The 22,732-nt window shown below is 48.8% G+C and overlaps 1 protein-coding gene across 2 annotated transcripts in view; it reads right to left on the bottom strand.

The window, feature by feature from the left end:
* The window catches only part of SLC12A3 (solute carrier family 12 member 3), a 31,712-nt gene extending 8,980 nt beyond the window's left edge, over positions 1–22,732 (bottom strand). For both annotated transcript variants that reach the window (XM_079988370.1, XM_079988371.1), the window contains exons 1-17: positions 22,376–22,732; positions 19,697–19,843; positions 18,687–18,762; positions 18,372–18,467; positions 17,487–17,626; positions 15,915–16,025; positions 15,430–15,541; positions 14,604–14,734; positions 13,163–13,247; positions 11,617–11,771; positions 10,066–10,173; positions 9,079–9,202; positions 8,757–8,858; positions 6,993–7,148; positions 6,588–6,687; positions 5,934–6,045; positions 4,383–4,523 (exon numbers count right to left, since the gene is read on the bottom strand). In XM_079988370.1, the coding sequence (XP_079844496.1) occupies positions 4,383–4,523; positions 5,934–6,045; positions 6,588–6,687; positions 6,993–7,148; positions 8,757–8,858; positions 9,079–9,202; positions 10,066–10,173; positions 11,617–11,771; positions 13,163–13,247; positions 14,604–14,734; positions 15,430–15,541; positions 15,915–16,025; positions 17,487–17,626; positions 18,372–18,467; positions 18,687–18,762; positions 19,697–19,843; positions 22,376–22,678 (2,199 nt within the window). In that variant the 5' untranslated portion in view covers positions 22,679–22,732. The remainder of the gene's footprint in view (positions 1–4,382; positions 4,524–5,933; positions 6,046–6,587; positions 6,688–6,992; positions 7,149–8,756; positions 8,859–9,078; positions 9,203–10,065; positions 10,174–11,616; positions 11,772–13,162; positions 13,248–14,603; positions 14,735–15,429; positions 15,542–15,914; positions 16,026–17,486; positions 17,627–18,371; positions 18,468–18,686; positions 18,763–19,696; positions 19,844–22,375) is intronic.

The raw sequence follows: 22,732 nt of genomic DNA, 5'->3' as shown, positions 1-22,732 counted from the left end.
TGGGACTCCTCTGACCTGTCCTCCTCCTCCTGGTTTTCTCCCAGGAATCGTCGGCGTATCTGGTCGCAGTGGCGGCGCCAGCATTGCCCCCCATCTGTTAGCACCTCGTACGACACGGGGCCAGTGACCCTGGTGACTGTGGCGGGTACCCATGCAGGGCCTGCCCCAAAATTCTTTGCGTACACTGGGTCCTGGGCCTCGAAGGTCCGGGGGTTCCTGCCTTCCCCCACCACTACCTCATCCTGAGCTCTATCAGGGTGAAGGCGGTCCAATCTGATTGCAAGGCGCCGACCCATTAGTAGTTCAGCGGGGCTCCTGCCAGTCGTTGAGCTGGGGGTGCTGTGCTGTGCTAGAAGGAATGTGGCAAGGCGGTACTCCCAATCCCCTTGCGTCATGCGGTGAAGGGTTTCCTTGGTGGTCCGCACCATGCGTTCTGCTTGGCCATTGGTGGCCGGGTGGAATGGCGCCGAACGGATGTGGCGGATGGCGTTCTGCGCTGTGAAGGTTTGGAATTCTCCTGACGTAAATGCAGTCCCGTTGTCTGAGACGAGAGTGTCAGGGAGCCCGTGGGTAGCAAACAGCCTGCGTAGTACCCGGATGGCTGCGGACGTAGAAGTGGACGGTACCAGTGCGACTTCCAGCCATTTGGTATAGGAGTCCACCACTATGAAGAATGTTTTCCCCTGAAAGGGGCCAGCGAAGTCCACATGCAGTCGTGACCATGGTGCTCGGGCGGACTCCCAGGACTGGACTGGGGCCCTTGGGGGATCCGGGCGGGATTCTTGGCAGGCCTGGCAGTGTTTGACCCAGGCCTCTATCTCTCCGTCGATCCCCGGCCACCACACATAACTCCTGGCAAGGGCCTTCATTCTTACTACCCCTGGGTGTGTCTCGTGTAGGGCTGTGAGGACCCTTTTTCGGAGGGGCTGGGGAACAACGACCCTGCTTCCCCATAACAGGCACCCCTTGTGGGCCGACAGTTCATGTTTGCGGGTTGTGTAGCCGGCGAATTCTGGCCCGGGGCTGCTGCTGGGCCATCCCCTCCACACCCAGTCCAGGACCCGGGAGATGACCCTATCTTTCTTGGAATGGTGTGCAACTTCTTGTGCCTGAATGGGGCGGTCAGGAAGCAGCTCCAGGCTCATAACCTCTTGTGCAGGTGCTGGGTCAGGGCCTGTTTCCGGTAGTGGCAGCCTGCTGAGGGCGTCCGCATGGCCCATCGCCTTCCCAGGGCGGTGAATCAGTGCATACTGGTAGCTGGCAAGGAAAATTGACCACCTGAGGACGCGAGGAGACAGCACTTGGGGGGTCTGCTTTTCGGGGGCAAACAAGCCAAGCAACGGTTTGTGGTCAGTCACCACGGTGAAGGGCCGCCCGTACAAGAAATCATGGAATTTTTTAACTCCCTTCACGATTGCCAGACCCTCCTTGTCGATTTGTGAGTAGTTCCGCTCAGTTGCGTTGAGTGTCTGGGAAAAGTATGCCACCGGTACCTCTCTTCCATCTGGGAGTTGGTGTCCCAGGACAGCGCCAATGCCATAGGGCGAGGCGTCGCATGCTAGCACCACCGGCAGCCTCTCGTCGAAGTGTGCCAAGACCGAGTTTGAGACAAGCAAGTCCTTGACTGCCTGGAATGCGGCCTCCTGGCGCTGGCCCCACACCCAAGGGGCCCGCTTGTCCAGGAGTCTGTGTAGGGGCTCCGCTACCGCCGCCTTGTGGGGAAGGAAGGAATGGTAAAAGTTCAATAGTCCCAAGAAGGCCTGAAGTTCAGTCTTGTTCTTGGGCGCTGGGGCATCACAAATGGCCCGTACCTTGTCCCCAGTCGGGTGGACCCCTTCTGCATCCACCATAAATCCCAGAAAGTCCACCTGGGGCACTCCTAGTAGACATTTTTCCCGCTTCACCTTGAGACCCGCTGTCTGGAAACGGTGCAGAACGGTGCGGAGGCGGTCCTCAAACTCCTCTGGTGTGGGCCCGGCAATCAACACATCATCGAAGAAGGGGGTGACGCCAGGAATCCCTTTAAGGAGAGAGTCCATTAGATTCTGGAATATGCCTGGTGCCACGCTGACACCGAATTGCAGCCGCTTTACCCTGAATGCTCCTCTGTGCGTCACAATCGTCTGTGCCTCTGCTGTGGTCTCATCTACTGGCAGCTGTTGATATGCTTGGGCCAAGTCCAGCTTGCCAAAAATTTTCGACCCAGCCAGGGTGGCAAGGACATGGCTGACCACTGGCACTGGGTATGCATGGGCCGTGAGGGCCTTGTTTATGGTACATTTGTAGTCTGCGCAGATGCGGACTGAACCATTAGGCTTGACAGGTGTGACGATTGGGGTTTCCCAGGGGGCATTAGGCACTGGTTCCAGCACTCCTTGCTCCATGAGCCGGTCCAATTCCTCGTCTATACGGGGTTTCAGGGCGAACGGGACCCGGCGGGCCTTGAGCCTGACCGGTCGTACTGCGGGGTCAAGCTGTAGAGCAATGGGGGGGCCGGTATACTGTCCCAATTTCCCATCGAAAACCCCCGGAAATTCCTTGCATATGGCGTCCACGTCCACTTGTAAGCTAGTGTGGTTCACCCCGGTGACAGCTAGCCCCAGTGGTCCAAACCATGCCAATCCCAGTAGGCTAATGTAGGGGCCCTTGACCACAAGTAAGTCCAGTTGCCGCGTCCGCCCTCGGTATTGCACCCTGAAGGTCCCCACCCCCATTGTGGGGACCTTACGTTTCTGGAAGTCCCGGAGGGTGAATGGGGCCGGCCTGAGTTTGGGACCCCCACTAGGACACAGTTTCCTTAAGGTCCTTGCCGAGATTATGGATAGAGTTGAACCCGTGTCAAGCTCCATGCGGCATGGGGCCCCCTCTATCTGTACCTCTACATAAATTTTCTCTACGTTGGGGTGGGGCAACTGGTATACCTGGAAGTCCGTGAGCTCCGTCGAGTTGCCTTGGTGCGTTGGGCCCCGGGACCTGGGGTTCTTGGATTGGTCATCTGATGCCTGGCATCGGGTGGGCCGAGCCCGACACACCCGGGCGATGTGTCCCACTTTTCTGCACTGCCTGCACACTGCGTTGCGGAAACGGCAGGTCCTCCTCTCGTGACTTTCTCCACAGCTTGTGCAGTTCCCTCCTTCTCGTCGAGGCAGCTGTGGTATGTGGGCTGCTTGAGTGCGCTGCTGTACTCGGTGCACCTCCTCCCTGTCAGATCCTGAGTCGTCGGTGAGGTCTTCGTGGTGGACCCTCGGTTGGGACGGCTGGCTCGGCCGTGCCTCTTGCGTCGACCTCTCGGCAGCTTCCGTTGCCAGGGCCTCCTCCAGAGCGACCTGGAACGTTAGGTTCTTCTTAGCGTAGAGGCGTCGTTGCAGCTTCTCATCCCTCAGGCCACCGACGAGGCGGTCACGAAGCATGTTCTCCAGCTCTGAGAAGTTGCAGAACCGGGCGGCTTGGCGGAGAGAGGTCACAAACCCAGTTATGGTTTCCCCAGGGGCTTGCCGCTTTGCATAGAAGGCATTTCGACGAGCCACCACTGAGGGCTGTGGCGAAAAGTGCCCCTTCAGCTGTTCCATTATTGTTTTGTATGGAACAGTAGCAACGTCTTCAGGCGCAAGGAGAGCCCGGGCGATTTCAAATGTCTCCTCTCCGCAAACGCTGAAGAATATTGCCCTCTTCTTGGCGTCTTCTTCATCGGTGACCCCTTTGGCTTCTAGGAGGAAGGTGAAACGGGAGGCGTACGCTTCCCAGTCTCCGGATGCTGGGTTGAACGGTGAGAAGCTGCTGTCGGTTGCCATTCTGAGTTCCTTGTGTCCCGGAGCTGAAGCCTGGATACACGGTGCGAGGCAGCGGTGCGGCAGGTGGCGGTGCTGCGGTGCTGTGTGTGGCAGTCAGCTCAGCGGGATCCCACCTTCGTCGCCAGTGAAATATACTCAGAGTCGCAAAGTGATTTCATGCTCTTTATTCAGCTCATAGTGGTGAGGAGGAATGAATGTCCCCTCAAAGTATCTGCTTTATATACATTATTTACACAATGGGCTGCACATGATTGGCTAACTCCGGAATTCTACTGTAAGCCAATCAGGTTGTGGATTCACTTCAATCTGGAGCATGATTGGGTGGTTCCTGCCAACCAATCATACTGCTGCATTGTTCTAGGACCAATCAGACTGCTGCATTCTGAATCCTATTGTTCTAGGACCAATCAGACTGCTGCCTTTTGGATCCTATTGTTCTAGGACCAATCAGACTGCTGCAGTTTGGATCCTATTTGACTCAGTACATAACAAATCGTTTTAAGGATTCTTCAATGTAGCAGTCGTTGTAGACATGGGCTGCCTACTTACCTTCAGCATTTCAAGATTTCTTTCTTTTTGTTTGATTTTTACCTGCATAAGAATCTGAACTCCAGTTCTCAGGTCCTCAGCTAAGACATCAGTATAGAAAGACTTGATTTTGCGCTTGGTCAGCCACTTGACGTGGCCTCTGGAAGCAAGACGGAACTCAGACATCATCTGTTTGCCTGGCCCCTGTGAGAAAGCAGAAGAAAACAGTGGGTGACCCAAGGGCGGCTGGCTTAAAACAGGCACATCCTTCCTGACTCGTGTGACCATCAAGTTATCCAAATTGCACTTCACTAATGTAGCACCCTCCAGATGTTTAGGACTACAACTCCCACCATATCTAACTGTTGGTTGTGCTGAATGGGGCTGATGGGAGTTAAAGTCCAAGCTGGACACAGAGCCTATGATCAGATCCCATCCCTGGGCTTGTCTCATGGGTGCCACCTGCACCTAGAATCCTATTTCAATCACAAAAGGTGTAAGTCATCCCCCTGAGCATGCACAGGGGCTCCTTCCTATACCTATACATGCCACTTCCTCATGTCTGCAGTTTGAAGAAAGGCCTTCAGAGCCCAGGAAGTTTGAGCTAAGGGGTACCTCTGTGTTGTTGTTTTCAAATTTGGCACTTGGCCAGCTTAATAATGCAAAGGGGCCAATCATTTCCCCATTGATCAGCCACCACATCTGCAATTGCTGCACCTCAGGCAGAGAATAAGAGGTAATCTGGAAGCAGAATGCCATCCTGTGATTAATGTGCCCTGCTTTCAAAAAGCAGCTTCTGATCTTTGCCTTGGCAATTAAGCTGCAGCTGGAAGTGATTGCCTTCCATATCTTCCGAGCCTATCATTCAGTCCTGCTTAATTAGCTGACTATCCTTCCAGGGGGAACAAACAGAATCAAATGCAGCTTTCATTATGCTTTTCATGGGGAAACCAGATTTGCTGCGGCCACTCCAGCGTGAACACAGTTGTCTTCTGCTGCGAACACAATGTGTAAAGAAGGCAAGTGCTCCAGTCTCTCCTAAACATCTGAAGATGGGAGCTGAGGGGTGGGGGTTACTGCCAGCTTCCCATTGGGGGCCATTTGGGTGTTCTAGGCATCTGCCTGGTGGGGCTGGTTGTGCATAAGTAAGCAGCAGGTTCCACAGGTAGATTGTGTGGTCCAGCAGTAAGTAAATCGAACTGAGGAAGCCAGAGCCATCATTTTGACAGGCTCATGCTGGGATTCTATTGGCTTTTGGGGCCTCCTGATCCCTGCTGAGCCAGAATCTGCAGTACCACCTACAGTGCTGTAGCACAGTTGAGATCAGCCCAACTAGCTTACAAACTGACCTGGAGGTCTGAAGTGGCCCAATCTTGTCACCAAGGTCCCTACTTTGAAACCATGGGTTCTGTATGCTAGCCTTCACACCTCATGGGTTCACTGTAGGTGGTGGATTCATAGAGAATCAACTGTCTCCAAAAGAGCTCCTAGATGAAACCATTCCTAGCCTGGGGCCTTCAGAAGTATACAATAGACAGGCAGGCAGGCAGGCAGGCAGGCAGATAGATGTCCACAATCTGCAAAGTTGATTCTCCTATGGTGATAAATACTCACAATCAACACATTCCCACAAATCATCAGGCTCAAGTTTTTGGTGAAGGTGCCCACAAAGTCCACCAGGGCTGGGCGGAAATTGGGAGGGCCAGTCAGCACCAGGCATTGAGGTCTGAGGGAGAAACAATGAGAAGTCATAGGCTGCACTTGGGACCAGATTATCTCTCGGAAGGCCTATTCCCATCTAGTCCTCCAAAGTCGATGTGATTGGTTTGACTGTGCCGGCTGAAGCCTCCTCTGTTGCTCTTCCCACTGTGTGGAATGAGCTCCCTGTGGAGTTCAGACAAGAACCAACAGTGGGGCGCTTTCTCAGGCAGATGAAGAGCTCCCTGTTTACCCAACTGCATTCCCTGACTGCTGACATCATTTATTTTGAATTGCTTCCCATAAAAAAATCCCAAAATAATGTAACAATAAAAACATTACTAAAAAAGCACATTAAAAATAATTTCAAGTCCAATACAGAACATAAGTGTATCAGAAGAGCCTGCTGGTTTAACTCTGCACTGCATGAAGAAGCAGTCCTGAATTGCCTGACATTCAGCTTTACTGCATGCCCACAGACGAAGATAAAAAAATATTGACCTAAAAGGCTTCTTGGATAAGGAGGGTCTTCAATAAGCACCAAGAAGAAAGCACTGTACACTTCCTCACCTATAATTCTTAATGTGGTCATCCACCTCGTTGAGTCCCACAGAATAGTTCAGGGCCATGTTATAGGAACTGGCTTGCACGGATGAGCCCCAGTTCACCCCTAGAGAGAAACAGCCAAGCAGGATCAGAGCATTTATTTTTGCTTAATGGTAGCTGGTGTTCACAGAATCACAGCAGAGTCAGAAGGAACCCGAAGCACCATCTAGTCCAACCTCCTGCATTGTACACATTCCCTTCTGGGCCACATGTCAGTGGTGGGTAGGGCCAGAGGCAAAAGTGTGCAGGACATTAAAAGAGAGAAAGGGGCTTTGGCTGGGAGGGGGCGTGTTGCAGGAAGAGTTCTGAGGGCCAGATGAAGAGACGTTTGCCCATCGCCGCCAGGCCTGAGGTTCCCCAGTTACATACCTGGCTTCTTATAGAGAACATATCCGAGCAGGAAGACCACAATTCCAATGGCAATGAGGGCAGCCCACCAGGTCAGCAGGAACATGATGACCACGGACACAATGGCTCCAAAGAGAGCCACCCACTTGCTGTAATAATTGAAGGAGGGCCTCCAACCTGGGTGGATGTGACAATGAAAGAGAACCAGAATAATTGGCAATCAAATCACTGCGCACACACTATCTTCTTGTGCAACTGCCTTCAGTGGCGTAGCGTGGGTTGTCAGCACCCAGGGCAAGGCAAGTAATTTGCGCCCACTAACCCGTGGATTTGCGCCCCCTAACCCATGGATTCGCACCCCCTAACCCTAACCCCCAGATGTTGTGCCCGGTGCGGCCGGCCCCCCCTGCACCCCCCACGCTACGCCACTGACTGCCTTGCAGATAATACTGATCTGCCATCCCCAAAGATCAATGGATCTTATATTAGGGGAAACATGGGAACTATTTCTTTGCCGTTGGAGTAATTTTGTAAAATAGGGCAAAGAACCTAAATACCTGTCATGAGCCTAGATTACCCACACATTCACATTATTATTATCTCATCCAGGGCATCCAGCTGATTATTATATCGTTTTTCTCCATGAGGATCTTGGATCAGCTGGTGATAGCAAAGAATGGAAAGTTTCTAGTGACTGTCATTAAAATAAAGGCCCAGAGATGCTCTCTTAGTTTTAAATTGCTAATTTTTAATTTAGTTTGGCCATTTTATTTGCTCAGTTGTGTTAAGAACATAAGAAGATCCTGCTGGATCAGGCTCAAGAGGGCCCATTTAGTCCAGCATCCTGTTCTCACAATGGCAGGATATGAGTGCAACCTGATTTTTTATTATTGTACTTCATACACAAATTTCAATGGCGGGTAGCTGATGCAGATCAATTTCTCAATCTATCCATTCAGCCACATATATCTGATGCACAATACCTTGGGTTAAGAACTTAATTCGTTCTGGAGGTCCGTTCTTAACCTGAAACTGTTCTTAACCTGAGGTACCACTTTAGCTACTGGGGCCTCCCACTGCTGCCATGCGATTTCTGTTCTCATCCCGAAGCAAAGTTCTTAACCCAAGGTACTATTTCTGGGTTAGCGGAGTCTCTAACCTGAAGCTTCTGTAACCCGAGGTACCACTGTATCTACTATTTAGGACACTGCTGGATAAATTATGTTAGCTTAATGTAAACATGTAATAAAATTTAAATGGGGAGGGGGAGAAACACCCCAATATGGAAAGGCAGCTAGGCTATAGGGATGAACCAAATAAGGCTTCCCAACGTTCAGATTTTGCAGCCCTGCTTGCTCATCACTACACCATCCTGGATGCTGTGGCTGACAATGAGGCCATATACCAACTGAAGGGCTCAGATCCTGCTTCCAGGTGCATGGCCCACAAACCTGTTTCGATCTGCTAGGAACAGCCTCCCAGCTTCAGGACAGTGAGGCTCTGGAAGTGGCCTAGGACCTGACCTGGTGCACTACTTTTGATGCTAAGCACCGTGAGCCAGTGGTAGTATGGTGGTGAGAGTGTCCGACTAGGACCTGGGAGAGCTGGGTTCAAATCCCCACTCAGCCATGAAGCTCACTGGGTAATCTTGGGCCAGTCATTGCCTCTCAGTCTGACCTACCTCACAGGGTTGTGATGAGGAGAACCATGTGTGTCACCTTGAACTCCTTGGAGAACATGATGGATATAGAGTCAATGAATAAATGAATAAATAGCATCCCTTACCTGGGGAGTTGGTAATGGACGCATGGAAGCAGCTGAAGTTTATGAGTGCATAGGAACACAAGAAGAAATTGGAGATGATGGGGGCAATGGCATTCAGTTCAGCTGCAGGGATAGGAGAGAGAAGGAGGGAGGTTCCGTTCATTTGTGCAAATTATTCAAAGTGCAGAATCAGGTGTTTGTAGGGTAGTTGTTATTTATTAAATCATAACATTGGGGACTTTCAACACAGAATTAAAGACCATCCTATTGCCATTGTTTGCTCCACCCTGAGTCAAATCAGACTCTGCCCCTCCCCCACTTCATGACCCCCTGAATTACTTACCAATAAGAATGAAGCAAATTGCAATGACGTACGTCAGCATGTAACCCCTGATAGGTTCGTTGTTTTTTCCATAACCCTTCCCAAAAAAGCCAATGGCGGGGTAGAGCTGGTCCTTACAAAGGCACTGTTGGGGAGATGCAAAATGGCTATTCATGACAAGGTTTTGAGCCATCAGGAACATGCCCAGAAATGTCAAGGTTTAAACTGGAGGCAGTTCTCTGTGTCCTTAACATCCTGAGGTTAGTGGGGAGATGACTGGATAAGGGGGCTTCTCAGTGGTGGCACTGGAATTATGGAATTCCATTCCTAAACACATGTACCTGGCACACTCATCAATGTCTTTTAGTTATCAGGTGAAATAATTGCTGTTCTCTCAGACTTTTCATGAAATTTAGCTTTCATTTTGTTTGAGTAGCTGCTGGTTTGGTATATGTCCATTTTGGGGGGCCCTGCTGCTGTTTTCTTTCTAATTATTTTTCTTCTCTAAATAAATTTTATTTGATACAAGTGTCAATAGTCCACATAAAATCTATCTTTGTAGAAGATAAAATACATTTACAACAGGCATATCAGCCTCTATATGGAGTTTAACTGTTCAAATGGATCATGACCCACTGCCTGTCATTTATAAAAGGACTGGGCTCTGTATTTCATTAACATGCTCAAACTCATCATCATTTTTAGAGCAGTTTTACCCAATGAAATGCTTGATGTATCACAGCTTGACATATCACAATCTAATCTCACAGTCAACTTCAGAGCATCCCAAAGAAGATGTGGAGTCATCTTCTTTTACTGATGGGGGAAATACAGTAAGGCTGGTGGTTTTTCACACTTTGTGGACAGTTGTGGTCATTTGTATTCAGATTCAGAGCACATTCCTGCAGGTTCAAGCTCAGCCCCAAAGCAATCAGATCCTAGCACTGTGGTCTAGCTTTTGGTTGGGAGGGGAATCCAAATTTCCTGGTTAGCTGCCCTGTCTCTCACCTGGAAGACTTTGGGGGCTGACACAAGGCAGGCCAGAGCAGAGGAGAGGGTGGCCCCAAAGATCCCAGCTGTGATTAGTGGTGCAAAGCCAGACACCATGCTCATACTCTGCAAGGAAACACAACGGATCACATATGCACTGTGCATGATGCAGAGCAGCAGACTGGACTTCAAAAACTCAGAGAGACCAGTCCAATCTATCTGTACAGCAGCCCAGGCTCCAGGGTTACAGCCAGCCCTGAGGCACAGCCCAAACCTAGGTCATGGCCTCTGGAGTCCAAGACACCCCAGAGCAGCCCCTGAAGCCCCTGAAGCCTGTCTCCTCTAAGCCTACACCACCCCGAGGAACCAATCCCCTCCACACCAGTGACCCATGTTCCCAGCTCACCATATCAGTGCATGTGATGCACACAAAAGGACTTATTAGAAAGGAGGATACTCCAGTCCAAGACTAGCCTCTTTCAAACCTTCAGATCCGGCCCCCAGAAACACAAAACCCACCACTGGTTCATTCGCCAATGTGATCAGAGCAAGGGCTCTCGCTTGGAACTGTCCTTGGTGCTGCAACTACCAACCTGTGTGGTCCCCCATGGGCTCTGTCAAAACCAGGAGAGGACACCTTGGCTTCTTCTCACAGGCCAGCATGGGTGTGTGTGTGTGTGTGTGTGTGTGTGTGTGTGTGTGTACCACTTGACACTTGTCATGGCCCCCACCCAATCAGGGGTCCCGCTCTTGAGCCTCTTTGCTGTTGTTGCCTTGCCATTGGAAGTTATTAAACACAGTTCGGATGGCCATCTGTCAAGGATTCTCTGAATATGGTTCCTGGATTGCAGAGGGTTGGAATAGATGCCCTTGGGGTCTCTTCCATCTCTGCAGTTCTGTGATTCTAGGGTTCTTCTCCCTACATGCGGGCCCTGATCAGAGCAAGGAGGAGAAGCATCCCCCACTTTCCACAACCTCTCAGGAGTTCAGCCTGGACCCATGGGAAGTGGGGAAAGGGATGGGCACTGGTGGAATGAGGAAGAGCCAATCAGAGAGGGCAACTTCCACAAGCCTCTTCCCAAATCTGAAGTTAGGGAGCTCAGATGCTCATGGCCACTAGGTTATCGAATACTAAGCTTCGTGAGCTAATATAAGGCAGATTGATGGATTATTCAGGGATTCCTGCTGGGTCTAGGCACTAAACCAGTCTCCCTGCATTGTGCCTCCCCATTGTCAAAGGCAGCTGGCTTTGTCCCCAACCCAGTCTGGAGATCTATTCACAGCAGAGAAGCCACCAGTAGTCATGGAATCATAAAACTGTAGAGTTGGAAGGGACCCAAACCATCATCTAGTCCAAATCCTGCAATGCAGGAATCATAGCTAAGTGATGGATCCAGCCATCATGCCCATGGTTGATGAGAGATTGCAACCCATCTGGTAGGGTTGGATCCTGGGCTGCAATAGATTTAAATGGAAGATGGCAGTGTCTTTGTCCCCCTTCCAAGTATCCTCAAGGCCCAGGTGTCAAATAAAAAACATCCTTCCCCATGGCAGTACGGCTGATAATACCTGGTAGAAATTGATAAGCCCAAAGTTACAGGTGTGGCTCTGAGCACACTCCGTGAAGTTCCAGCCCAAGTTGCAAGCGATCCCTTCACAGCCCACAGAGCCAACAGAGATGGTGTCATTCACGCTTCCAGAGGCATCCCGGACCACACATGCCCCTAAGAAAGGGACCATGATAATTTAGCATCATTTCTGACAGTTTTCCTCCACAACGTGGGCTCTTAATTTCAAAGACCCATGAGCCACTCTAAGCAGAGGGGGGCAAAATTCAGGCTGCTTGGATCTACTTTGTTTTTCTCACCAGAGCCCCAAACCAGTTAGAGACCTTGGGAAATTAAGCCATGTATAAATCCTGTTAAATAAACCATATAATGTTCATTCCACATTGGCAAGGATTCAGTCCTTCAGGCTATCTGTGCCTACACTTTGGAATTCTCTGCCCTTTGGTACTGGGCATGTGCCTTCGCTGCTCTCTTTTTGACAATGGCTGAAATTTTTCTTTTTCTTTAACCAAGCCTACTCAGATATGTAAATTTGACATGCATTTTAATATGCAATTTTATTTTATCATGTATATTTTTAAAGCTGCTGATTATATTTTGAAATGTTTGAAATTTTCACATATCCAGCTAAGTTCTATCCAGAACAGACCCATTGAAATTAGTTAATTCTGAATAATAATAATAATAATAATAATAATAATAATAATAATAATAATAATTTATTTATACCCCACACACCTGGCTGGGTTTACCCAGCCACTCTCGGAGGCTCCCAGCAGAATATTAATAACACGATAACACACCAAACATTAAAAACAACTTGAACTTTAGTAGGTTTACTCTGAGCAGGACTCCCAGGACCCCTTGTAAACTGCTCACTGGTCTTGACAATTAAATGCTTTACAAATCCTACAGAATAAATAGGTAAAGCCCACCAACCAGAATCAGGTGGACAGCAGTAGCTCAGGAAATACACCTTGAATTATGACATAATGCTCCTGAGCCCATGCTCAGTCCAAAAACATCCAGGGGGAAAGCATATTGGCTTTCCCTGCTTCTCTTGATTAATAATAATAATAATAATAATAATAATAATAATAATAATAATATATTTATACCCCACCCATCTGGCTGGGTTTCCCCAGCCACTCTGGGTGGCTTCCAACAAAATATTAAAATACAATAGTCTGTCAAACATTAAAAGCTTCCCTAAACAGGGCTGCCTTCAGATGTCTTCTGAAAACCTGGTAGTTGTTTTTCTCTTTGACATCTGGTGGGAGGGCGTTCCACAGGGCGGGTGCCACTACCAAGAAGGCCCTCTGCCTGGTTCCCTGTAACTTGGCTTCTCACAGTGAGGGAACCACCAGAAGGCCCTTGGCGCTGGACCACAGTGTCCGGGCAGAACGATAAGCGTGGAGACACTCCTTCAGGTATACTGGACTGAGGCCGTTTAGGGCTTTAAAGGTCAGCACCAACACTTGGAATTGTGCCTGGAAACGTATTACATTTACCTTGCTGATTACGATTAATGCCTGACCATTACCTACCAATAGTCGCAGATATAATCAGATATGACACAGTCGTCCAGAAAATAGCCATGAGGGTCCCTTTAGGAATTGCCACAGCAGGATCCTACCCAACGGAATAAATGAGTTTTAGGAAAATGCCTTCCATAGGACCACCGCATTAACCAGTAATTGTGATACTACTAAGGGCTCACCAACCTCGCCTGCCCTCCCCTCTTGCCAACCCTTTTACACCTCACCCAAACCTTTCTCTCTCACACACACCCAGCTCCTTCAACTTCTCCCTTTTGCTCACCTGTGCCTCTCCATCACTCACCTGCCTGCCTGGGCCACTGGCTCACTCACTTAAGGCCTACCCAGACTTTACCTTTCCTCTGTGCTTTCCAGGCAGAGCCCATGCTTCAAAGCTCCATTTCCCAAGCACTCGTTTTCTTCTTCTTTTGCTTTGGAGCTTTCCCGGTGAAAACCTGCTCTTTTAACACTGAACAGGAGCAAATGGCAATCTGCAGAAAATCACTGTTTGTTGTGCTTCAGGGTGAAAAAAAAGGGGCACTACGACTTTAAAGTGCGGACCTTGCCTGGAAAGTGCGAGGCAAAAGCTAAGTGTGGATGAGTCCCCACTCTGCCTGCCTCCTCACTTGCTCCTCCTGCTTGCCTGTGGTTGCAGTGAGGTTTCATGGAAGTGGGAAGGCACCCCAGAGATTGGTTTGCCAAACTTCTCTCTGAAGCAACTCCCCCTCCTTACTCACTTGCTTGCCTGATGTTCTGTTGTCATGCTGGAGTTTGTGTTTGGTAAACTGCAGTGTTATGAAACCTTACATTTCTATGTATATAGGAACACACACAAACACACACAGTTTTGCATAGAACTGCATGGGCTTTGGCTTCTCCCAAATGAAACATGGGTGGAAGGAAAGTAGATTCAACTTACCGTATTTTTCGCTCTATAGGACGCACTTTTCCCTCTCCAAAAATGAAGGGGAAATGTGTGTGTGTCCTATGCAGCGAATGCAGGCTTTCGCTGAAGACTGGAGAGCAAGAGGGGTCGGTGCGCACCGACCCCTCTCGCTCTCCAGGTTTCATGAAGCTATCCGCAAGCCTTGGGAGCCCGGTGAGAGTTCCCGCCGGGCTCCCAAGGCTTGCGTATAGCAGCCTCCAAACCCGACCTGGTTTGGAGGTTGGCGGTGGGGAAAGCATATGCAACTTTTCATGCTTAGCTGTATTAAGTCACCCCTCACTGAAAGAGAGAGAGAGAAATATATGTAATCAAAGACTTGTCCCTCTGCATCCACAACAGGCTATATGTAGAAAGAGTCTGGAATGGGACCCACCAAACCCTCTGTCCCAATACCCAGAATTTCTCACACCAACTATTGCCCTGGGCCATGTTTCCAAAAGGAGGCTGCTGACTCCAGCACCCCACCTCCTGGCCCCCTGGGCTTCAGCAGCCAGACCCGCCTACCTTCAAATCACCTGAAATGTTGGCTCCTGCCAAGATGCCAGTGGCTGATGGGAAAAAGATGGAAAACAAACCAAAGAAACTGCCATCAGGCCCACGCCAGTTTGGCACAAAGTTCTGCGCGAAGATGTCCGCTGGAAAAGAGAAGGTTTTGTCACGTGTGTGTTTGTGTATGCAAACTTTACACCTGATGATCAATCCAATGAGTTGGGAGAGGGCAATTTCCATCTCCCTCAGGGCACTGGACTGGGTGGAGAGATGTAAACCTGTCTGATCACTCCAACACCATCTCAACTTATTTATTATTGTTATTCTACCACAGCTACCAGAACTTTAATTTGACCCAGCTGGGCTCGTCTTATGTTTTGAGGATTGAATGCACTCCTTGAGCAAGAGAACCAAACTCAAATGTTCCTGCTGTTATTATTTAAAACAAATCTAGTTTAGCTTGTTGACTTGCTAGTCACAAACACAACTTCAGCCCATTTATTTATTTAGAGCTACTTTACATGCTGTTTAAACACCAGAACAGGGAGCCCTCTTACACTGAGTTGGACCATTGGTCCATCTAGGTCAATGTTGTCTACACGGACTAGCAGGGTCTCTCCAGGATTTCAGGCAGGCAGTCTTTCCCAGGACCACCTGGAGATGCCACTGGGGATGGAACTCAGGACTTTCCACATGTAAAACAGATGCCCTCATGCTGGGTTATGGCCCTTCGGCATCATTTCCAACCGCCACTGCTTCCTTACACCAACTTAATTCTTCTGGAGTACTTCAGTTCATGAACAGTCCTCTCTTCCCTCAGCCACTCATGCCAGCACCTTACCCCTGTAACCGAAGAATCCTTTGGCTTGTTTCTCCTCACTGGCTGGAATGATGGTTCCCACAAGGTAGTTTACAAAGGAGATCATGATGACAAAGAAGAAAAGAACCTGTGCCTGCAAAGACCAAGCAAATCCATTGTGACAATGACAACCCTACTGGGAACTGAGTGTCCCTGTACTAGGTACCTTTCAACACAAGGAGCACCTCATGTTGGAGACCATCTTCAGGCCGTGTGTTTGGTCTTTTAAGAGACCATGGTTCTCCAAAAGGGGAGGAGCCTAATAGAGGCAGGCTGGAGGCAGAAACCTCCCAGCCTGCCAGTCTACTCCCAGCCCCTTGGAGCTCTCCGTAGTGCTGGGATCACTGACCTGCCTTGCCCCATGGGTTGCTCCTCATGACCAGAATAGGGCTCTCTCCCCATTAGCTGCACCTGCCCCTGCCCCAGGCCTTCTAAAAAAACAAACACGTACATAACAAAGCTCTTACCTTGGCTTCCCACTCCATCCCAGCCAAAGAAATGCCAAGCAATATAGTCACTGTGATGACCCCAATGATGCGAATGTCATTTGTGGGATCGACCATGGTAGAGTTGTGCTCCTTGGGCAGAAAAAAAACACCAACAGTCAGTGCTCACAGGGTGCATCAGAATGAGTGCACTGGGGACTCAAGGCACAATCTGGGAAAGGGGGTGATGCAGAGAAGTCCACAGGGTTGGAAATGGGCCGTAGTTCAGCAGCAGAAAAGATACTTTGTAGGCAGAAGGCTCTAGATTCAATCTCTGGCATCTCCATTTCGGGATGCCCTTCCCTCTGCCATGCATGAAGCACCATCCATCACTTGCTCCAGACGTCTTGCAAAGACATACCTTTTTGCCCAGGCTTTCCTTGACCCATAAGATCAGAAACTGTTATTACTGGATTCCTGCCATTATACGTATTTATGCTACTGTTTCACTTGTATATTGCACCTCTGTTTTCGGAATCCTGTTTTCTCGATATTAAGTCATTTAGAAATCGTTTAAAGTAAATAACTAAATGTCACCTAATGCCAGAGCAGAAGGAACATGGCTCAATTATATACTTATGCCTTCTTAGTGGTGGTGACCTGGTTGCGGAATGTCCACCTGAGAGAGGCTAGCTTGGCACCTTCTTTATGGTATTTTCTGTGCCAAGTGAAGTGAAGACCTTTTCGTTCAACCGGTTATTATTATTTTTTAATGTGTTTTTTTAAAAACACAAACTGCTGGACCCCAACTCCCATCAGCCCCAGTCAGCACAGGCAATGGTTGGAGATGAAAGGAGTTGTGATATGACAGCTTCCCATCTGCAGAGAAAAGCTTGCATTTAGAATAGGAAGATCTTTGGTTAAAAGATCAGTGCTGACTAATCTACCCCAAAATGTAAGAGTGCTCAAGACTTCACACAGCTGTGTCATTTTGCCCCCAATAATTGGGTCAGAGTGGGATTTGAATCCTTGGCCTGAAAATCAATCCTTTTTAGCTGCAATGTCTGGACACAGTTAAAGAAGTTATTATTTGAGGACCATTTTAATGTAAAAATAGGTAGAATCTCCTGGGCTGTTCTGATTCAGCCTATAAATTCTGATGCCAACCTTTCATGGTCTGGGGAAACTCCTAGACTCTACTGCTGCTGGGAGCCCTGGTGGCTTCAGTGACGCACAGTGCCTGTTTTCAGCTCTGGATGTTCCTGGGGCAGCCTGCTCACACAGATCTATGGGCCAGTAACCTATTGCTTAGAGCCTTAGACTATGGGATTCTGCTCTATGTGGAGCTATCCTTATTTATTTATTTTATTATTGCGTTTAAACTGCGCCTTTCCAACATGGTTCTCCCCCTCCTCATTTTTAATCTTCACAACAACCCTGTGTGGTAAGTCACCCAGTGGGCTTCATGGCTGAGTGAGGATTTAAGCTCTGGTGTCCCAGGTCCTGCTCCAACACTCTGACCACTGCACCAGGCTTCCTCTTGCTGTCCTTGATGTGGTTCAAAGATTGCAGAGATTTCCCCATAGCCTGGTGGCAGCAGTTGCCCCGGCTTACCTGCATCAGGTCCCGCACAGTCTCTGCAAAGCCCACCGTGTGCATGGCCACAGCCACCGCGTTGGCAAAGGCAAAGATGAGGCCAATGGAGCCTCCCAGCTCCGGCCCAAGGCTTCGTGAAATAAGGAAGTAAGTCCCACCTGAGATATAGGAACACAAGGATCATCACAAAGGCTAGTATAGCTCACCTACTGCAAATTATATATTTGATCTTATTGCATTGCTATCCCACTTTCCCCTCCAAGAATCTCAAGGTGGCATGCAAGCTGGTTCTCCTCTTCCTCATATAATCCCCACAACAACCCTGTGAGGTAGGTGAGGCTGACTGGCTCAAGGTCACTCAGTGACCTTCATGGACCAAGTGGGAATTTGAACCCTAGTCTCTCATGACCTAGTCCAGCATCCTAACTACTGCACCACACTGGTACCCAGGAATTGGGCAGGCATAGAATCATAGAATTGTAGAGTTGGAAGGGACCCAAATGGTCATCTAGTTCTGGGCCCCTGCTCAGATCCCTCCTCCTGGGAGCGGTTTGGTGGGATTTGAAGCTGGCCGATGAGAAATGGCAAAAAATGGTGGATCCCCTGGATCTGTCAGTCTCTTGAGTGGAGAACCTTCCTAGGTGGCAAAGTCATTTTGTCCACCTCTGCAAATGCCTCCCACTCCTCCTGAGCCTCAGCCATGCCAGCAATGGGTCTGCCCGCCCCCCTTGAGGAAGTCTCATCTGGTTCTGATAGATGAAGCTGGTGGGACATTGTCTGTTTGTTTTAAAAAATGATGAGACTTGTCTATGTGAAGTAGAGGTTCAATGTGTACACACACACTTGCCAACCCAACCCGTGCAACTTTGTCAATATTTCTACAGGTGATATGCAAAACACTACCTGATTTAACTTTGCCATTGGTGGAGATGGCTGAGATTGACAGCCCTGTGACGGTGGTCACTGTCACAGAAAGCAGGATGATCACCCAAGTCAGTGCTGTGAAGAAAAGCAGTTGTATTGAATTATACTGCTTAGACATTAAGGCCATGGTTGGATTCCCACAGAGGGGTTCCACAACTTGGGAGCTCTCAATGAAAATGTCCTCTATTGGGCTGCCACCTCTCCAACTGCTGAGGCTGGAAGTGTGGATAAGCCGTCATGTATATACCAAGATATGTTTGCCTCAACCATGCAGTTAGATTCAACAGGACTTACCTATTCCAGCTTGTGCAGTGATCCAAGGCAGCCGCAGGTACAGAATCACACCCCAGATATTAAGCATGCAACGGATCTGGAAAGTTATGGGAGCAGCAATTGGTAACTGAGAATAACTGAAGCATGTAGGCACCTCAGAGCTGGTGAAGAGGACCAGAGACCTAGTCATTTAAAACCTGTGAGCCAGTGCCCTGACACCTCTGGGTCTGCTTATAGCATCGGAAGAACAATATGGTCAAGTCTTCCCTGGACTGTACCATTTCAGACTGAAGGGTGTGCATGTGCAGGTGGATGCACATGTTTAAACATTTCCTTCTTTTAAAAGATACCTAGTGCCTGAAGTGCACTAGTCAGAAAAGGAGCACTGGGACCCCTGGCATAAGCGACGAGATCTGTCTGGTAAAGGAAGATGTCACAAGGGGTGTCTGGAAGGAAGACAGTTCCCTGCACCTTGCCTTGTCTCTCCATCGCAGTCTGTGGCCTGGCAATTCAGCTGTGACTCCTCCATCCTTAGGCAGTTGCTCTAGGTGAACCTTGGGGTCCCTTCCAACTCTACAGTTCTGTGATTTCATGAACCCCCTTTGCAATTCACCCAAGAGAACTCTTGAGTGATATGTTGATACCATGATTTATAGCAAGGAGTAGCAAGGCTTTTTTCAGACTGAGGGCCATACTCCTACCTGCGCAGCCTTCCAAGGGGCCACCTGTCATTGGTGGGCGGGGCCAGAGGCAAATGCAGGCAGAGCAACAAATGCACTTTCTACCTTGGTATAGTAGCCTAGCTTCTCCACACTCATATGCTTCTCTCTCTCCTCCATCCAGACAACTCAGGGGCATGATCACTCAGAAGCTGGCTGAAATAAAATGGGGTTCCCTTAAAAACCAGTAGCGAGGGGGCCATACATATCTCCCTGGGAAGAGAATTCCAAAGGGATGGAGCCACTACAGAAAAGGCCCTGGTCCAGGACATCCTTTAAGCCAGGAGTGGGGAACTAAGTAACGGTACTCACCATCACCCCCTTAACCCACCCAAAACGGACAGGTTCCTCCTGAGGCTTCGCATCCCCCTCACCAGCCTCCTCCTCAGTTCCTTCTTCGGGGAATATGATGTCCCTGTGGAGCTCGTACGCTGGCGGGTGGAGATGGCTACTTTCTTGCTGGAACAAAACAACAACAACTGATGGCAATCAAACTGCAAAACTGGGGGCAGGAGGAAAGCGAGAAAAGTTATGGGATAAAGAGACATCTGAGGTACAGAACATCCTGTCTCAGGCAGCAAGGACAATGCAGAGGTCATCAGAACTGGGTGGCTGAGGAGTATGGCTCTATTGGGACATAGTGGACAGTCTGGCCATGACCTGGTTGTGTCCAGAACCCAAATGGCTGCTGCATGAACTGGCTTTGCCCTGCTGGTGCAGAATGAGGCCCACTCCAGGGTTGAGGGGGACCTGGGAAAATGACCTTCTCTGGGTTCCCTCTCCTACATTAGGGCCGGGGAAACCTTTCAGCCTGAGGGCCATGTTCCTTCCTGGGTAACCTTCTGAGGGCCATTGGTGGGCAGGTTCAAAGGGGAAAGTGGGCGGAACAACAAATGAAACTTTTCTCTTTGTGCCACAGGTTGGTTCTACAAACCTTTATCTAACCACCATCCAGACAAGTGAGAAGGCATTATTAGAGTCCAGCTTAGGATGTGATACAGGGCCAGTGAGGGACATGGCCTGGGGAATGTTCCAAGGGCCAGGTAGAGAGGCCTGGAGGGCCACATTTGTCCCCTCAGCATGAAGTTCTCCAGCCCTGTCCTACATTAGTGAACCCTGGTAGGCTGTGGTGATGGTGTACAGCAGGGTTCCAAGCAGACCTTGGCAGCTGAATGTAGCCACCATTTTTATTTCCCACAATGCCCCTGATGTGGAACTTCTCCTGGCCATTGTGGGAAATTATTATTGTTGTTATTTTACTAGACCAGCCACCTGGTCCTGCTCAGGACACCAGACTTAATGCTGACACTCACCCTGGTTAAAAAAGCTGGTTCAGTTTCTTGCACCTGCCTGAAAGCATGTTAAAACCTCCCACAAGTCTCGGCCCTGCCTGGTGGCCCCAACTCTTCTTAGCTATGGCTCCTCTCAGCTCCTGCCAGAGCATCTGTGGTCCAAAACATATTAAGGGTGCCAGGCTGGAGAAGGCTGGCATAGAAAATATGATGCCACATTAAACCATCTAGTCTTTTAAGGGGTCACAAGGCTCTGGGACATCCACTGCACCTCTAGAAGGTTAGTCATGAAAAATACATATTGGCACTGGGGGAGGAAAGTTCTCTGCACATGCTCAGAGGCATCATCTTCTTTCTCATGTGCACAGATTTAATCTGATATTGAAAACAGATGTCAAGGATTCTCCACAATCCTGCTCTTTTGAATTTATGGGATGATCAAAAAGTAATTTCCCAATCTATGGAAGGTCTTACATGAATACTTTGACCCAGAGCCAAAGACCTTTAGGACTTAAACCTCTTGTTGTGGCACAGGAATATGGATATTCTGGCTGCAGCAGAGAAAATAACACACACATTATGCATTTCTAAGGATAAGGAAGATGCAGAACATTTCTACACTGTTTGGCAGGATCTGATTGCTTATGTGTCAAATTCAGGTATACAAAACTCTCTTCCCCAACCAAATTGCGAAATCTGGCTTTCTTGATGCGTTTTTCTGCTTTTATTTTTTTCTAATTATCTGTTCTCTGTTTATTTGGGTAATGCAGCCTCCTGCTCCTCTGTTTTGTAACTGATTATTTTTTGTTTATGCTGTTGCTTTTATATTTTTAAAAAACTTTGTTTGAAGAAAAAGAAAATAGAAGTAGTTGGATCTGTGCCCTGAGAACCCTCCTTTCCCACCTTCTCAAATGAATGTGTGATCAGATTGTCAGGTGGAAAACTCGATCCAAGCATGCAGATGTCAAAAGGGCACAAAGATGGGGCTATTTTCATGCCACTTCTCTATATGCATTTTTTAAAATGCAATGAGCAAAATAGCTCTATGAAATTATTATTATTATTTTTAAAAAATATTATCCATGGCTCTTGGCCAGTTTTGCTTATTTACATAAGAGCTTGTGGGGAAAGGCAGAAAAAAGAAATCAGAGTTGCTAAAGACCTCAAGAAAGAGTCCCCCAGAGAAAAAACATTCTGAGCTACCCATCCTCACCCACTGTTGAGGTTAGCTCAATTGGTTAGAGTGTGGAGCTGATAACAACATTGTGGGTTCCATCCCCATATGGGCCACCTGCATATTCCTACATGGCAGAGCTTGGACTAGATGAACCTTGGGATACCTCCCAACTCTACAATTCAATGATTCTGTGATCCAAGTAATGCAGATCAGGAAAAGTGCCCAAAGACCAATGAGGTTTTCTTCCAGCTGGGAAAGAATGTGGGGCAAGATTCAATGCTTTGTCCCCCTGGCTCAAGACCTAATGCAGATTGTGATCAGGCAGGGACAGACCTGTAAAGAACAGTAGTTAGAGCACCTGCTTTGCATGCAAAAGGTCCCAAGAGGAATCCCTGGTGGCAGGAGAGACCCCTGACTGAGCTGGATATACTAAGATAGATACACTAATGATTATAAGGCAGCTTCCTATGTTCGTGACTCTGTGCAACAGACATTCTGTGAACCAAACTGGCTTCAATTTACCTTGAGGAATGAGTGTAGATCGGACAAGGTAGGTCTGGTCTTCTTGGCTTCACCGGAGACTTTTGTGTTGGCATAGTTTTCGTAAGTGGGGACAACTTCGATGGTGTTGTAGCCAAAGGTCCGCATGTAGAAAGTGTTGTTGTGGGTGAGGTGGTTGGCTTGGGCAGCGTCGTAGGCAACCGTGTCCCCCTGGCCATAGTGAGGCCTGCCTCTGTCCTCGGTGCTGATCAGGGTGCTGATGGTGAACCTGCCATTGGAATTTGCTGGGTCGGCAGTCCGTTCCATCACCTGCGATTCAGCCATTTCATGGCCCTCTGCTCTTCGTTTTGCCTCTCCTTCAACTCACAGGCAAGGGAT

This window comes from Podarcis cretensis (genome assembly GCF_951804945.1).
Source record: "Podarcis cretensis genome assembly, chromosome: 8".
In the NCBI taxonomy this organism is placed as follows: Eukaryota; Metazoa; Chordata; class Lepidosauria; order Squamata; family Lacertidae; genus Podarcis; species Podarcis cretensis.
This window is presented reverse-complemented; position numbering and strand designations above follow the sequence as displayed.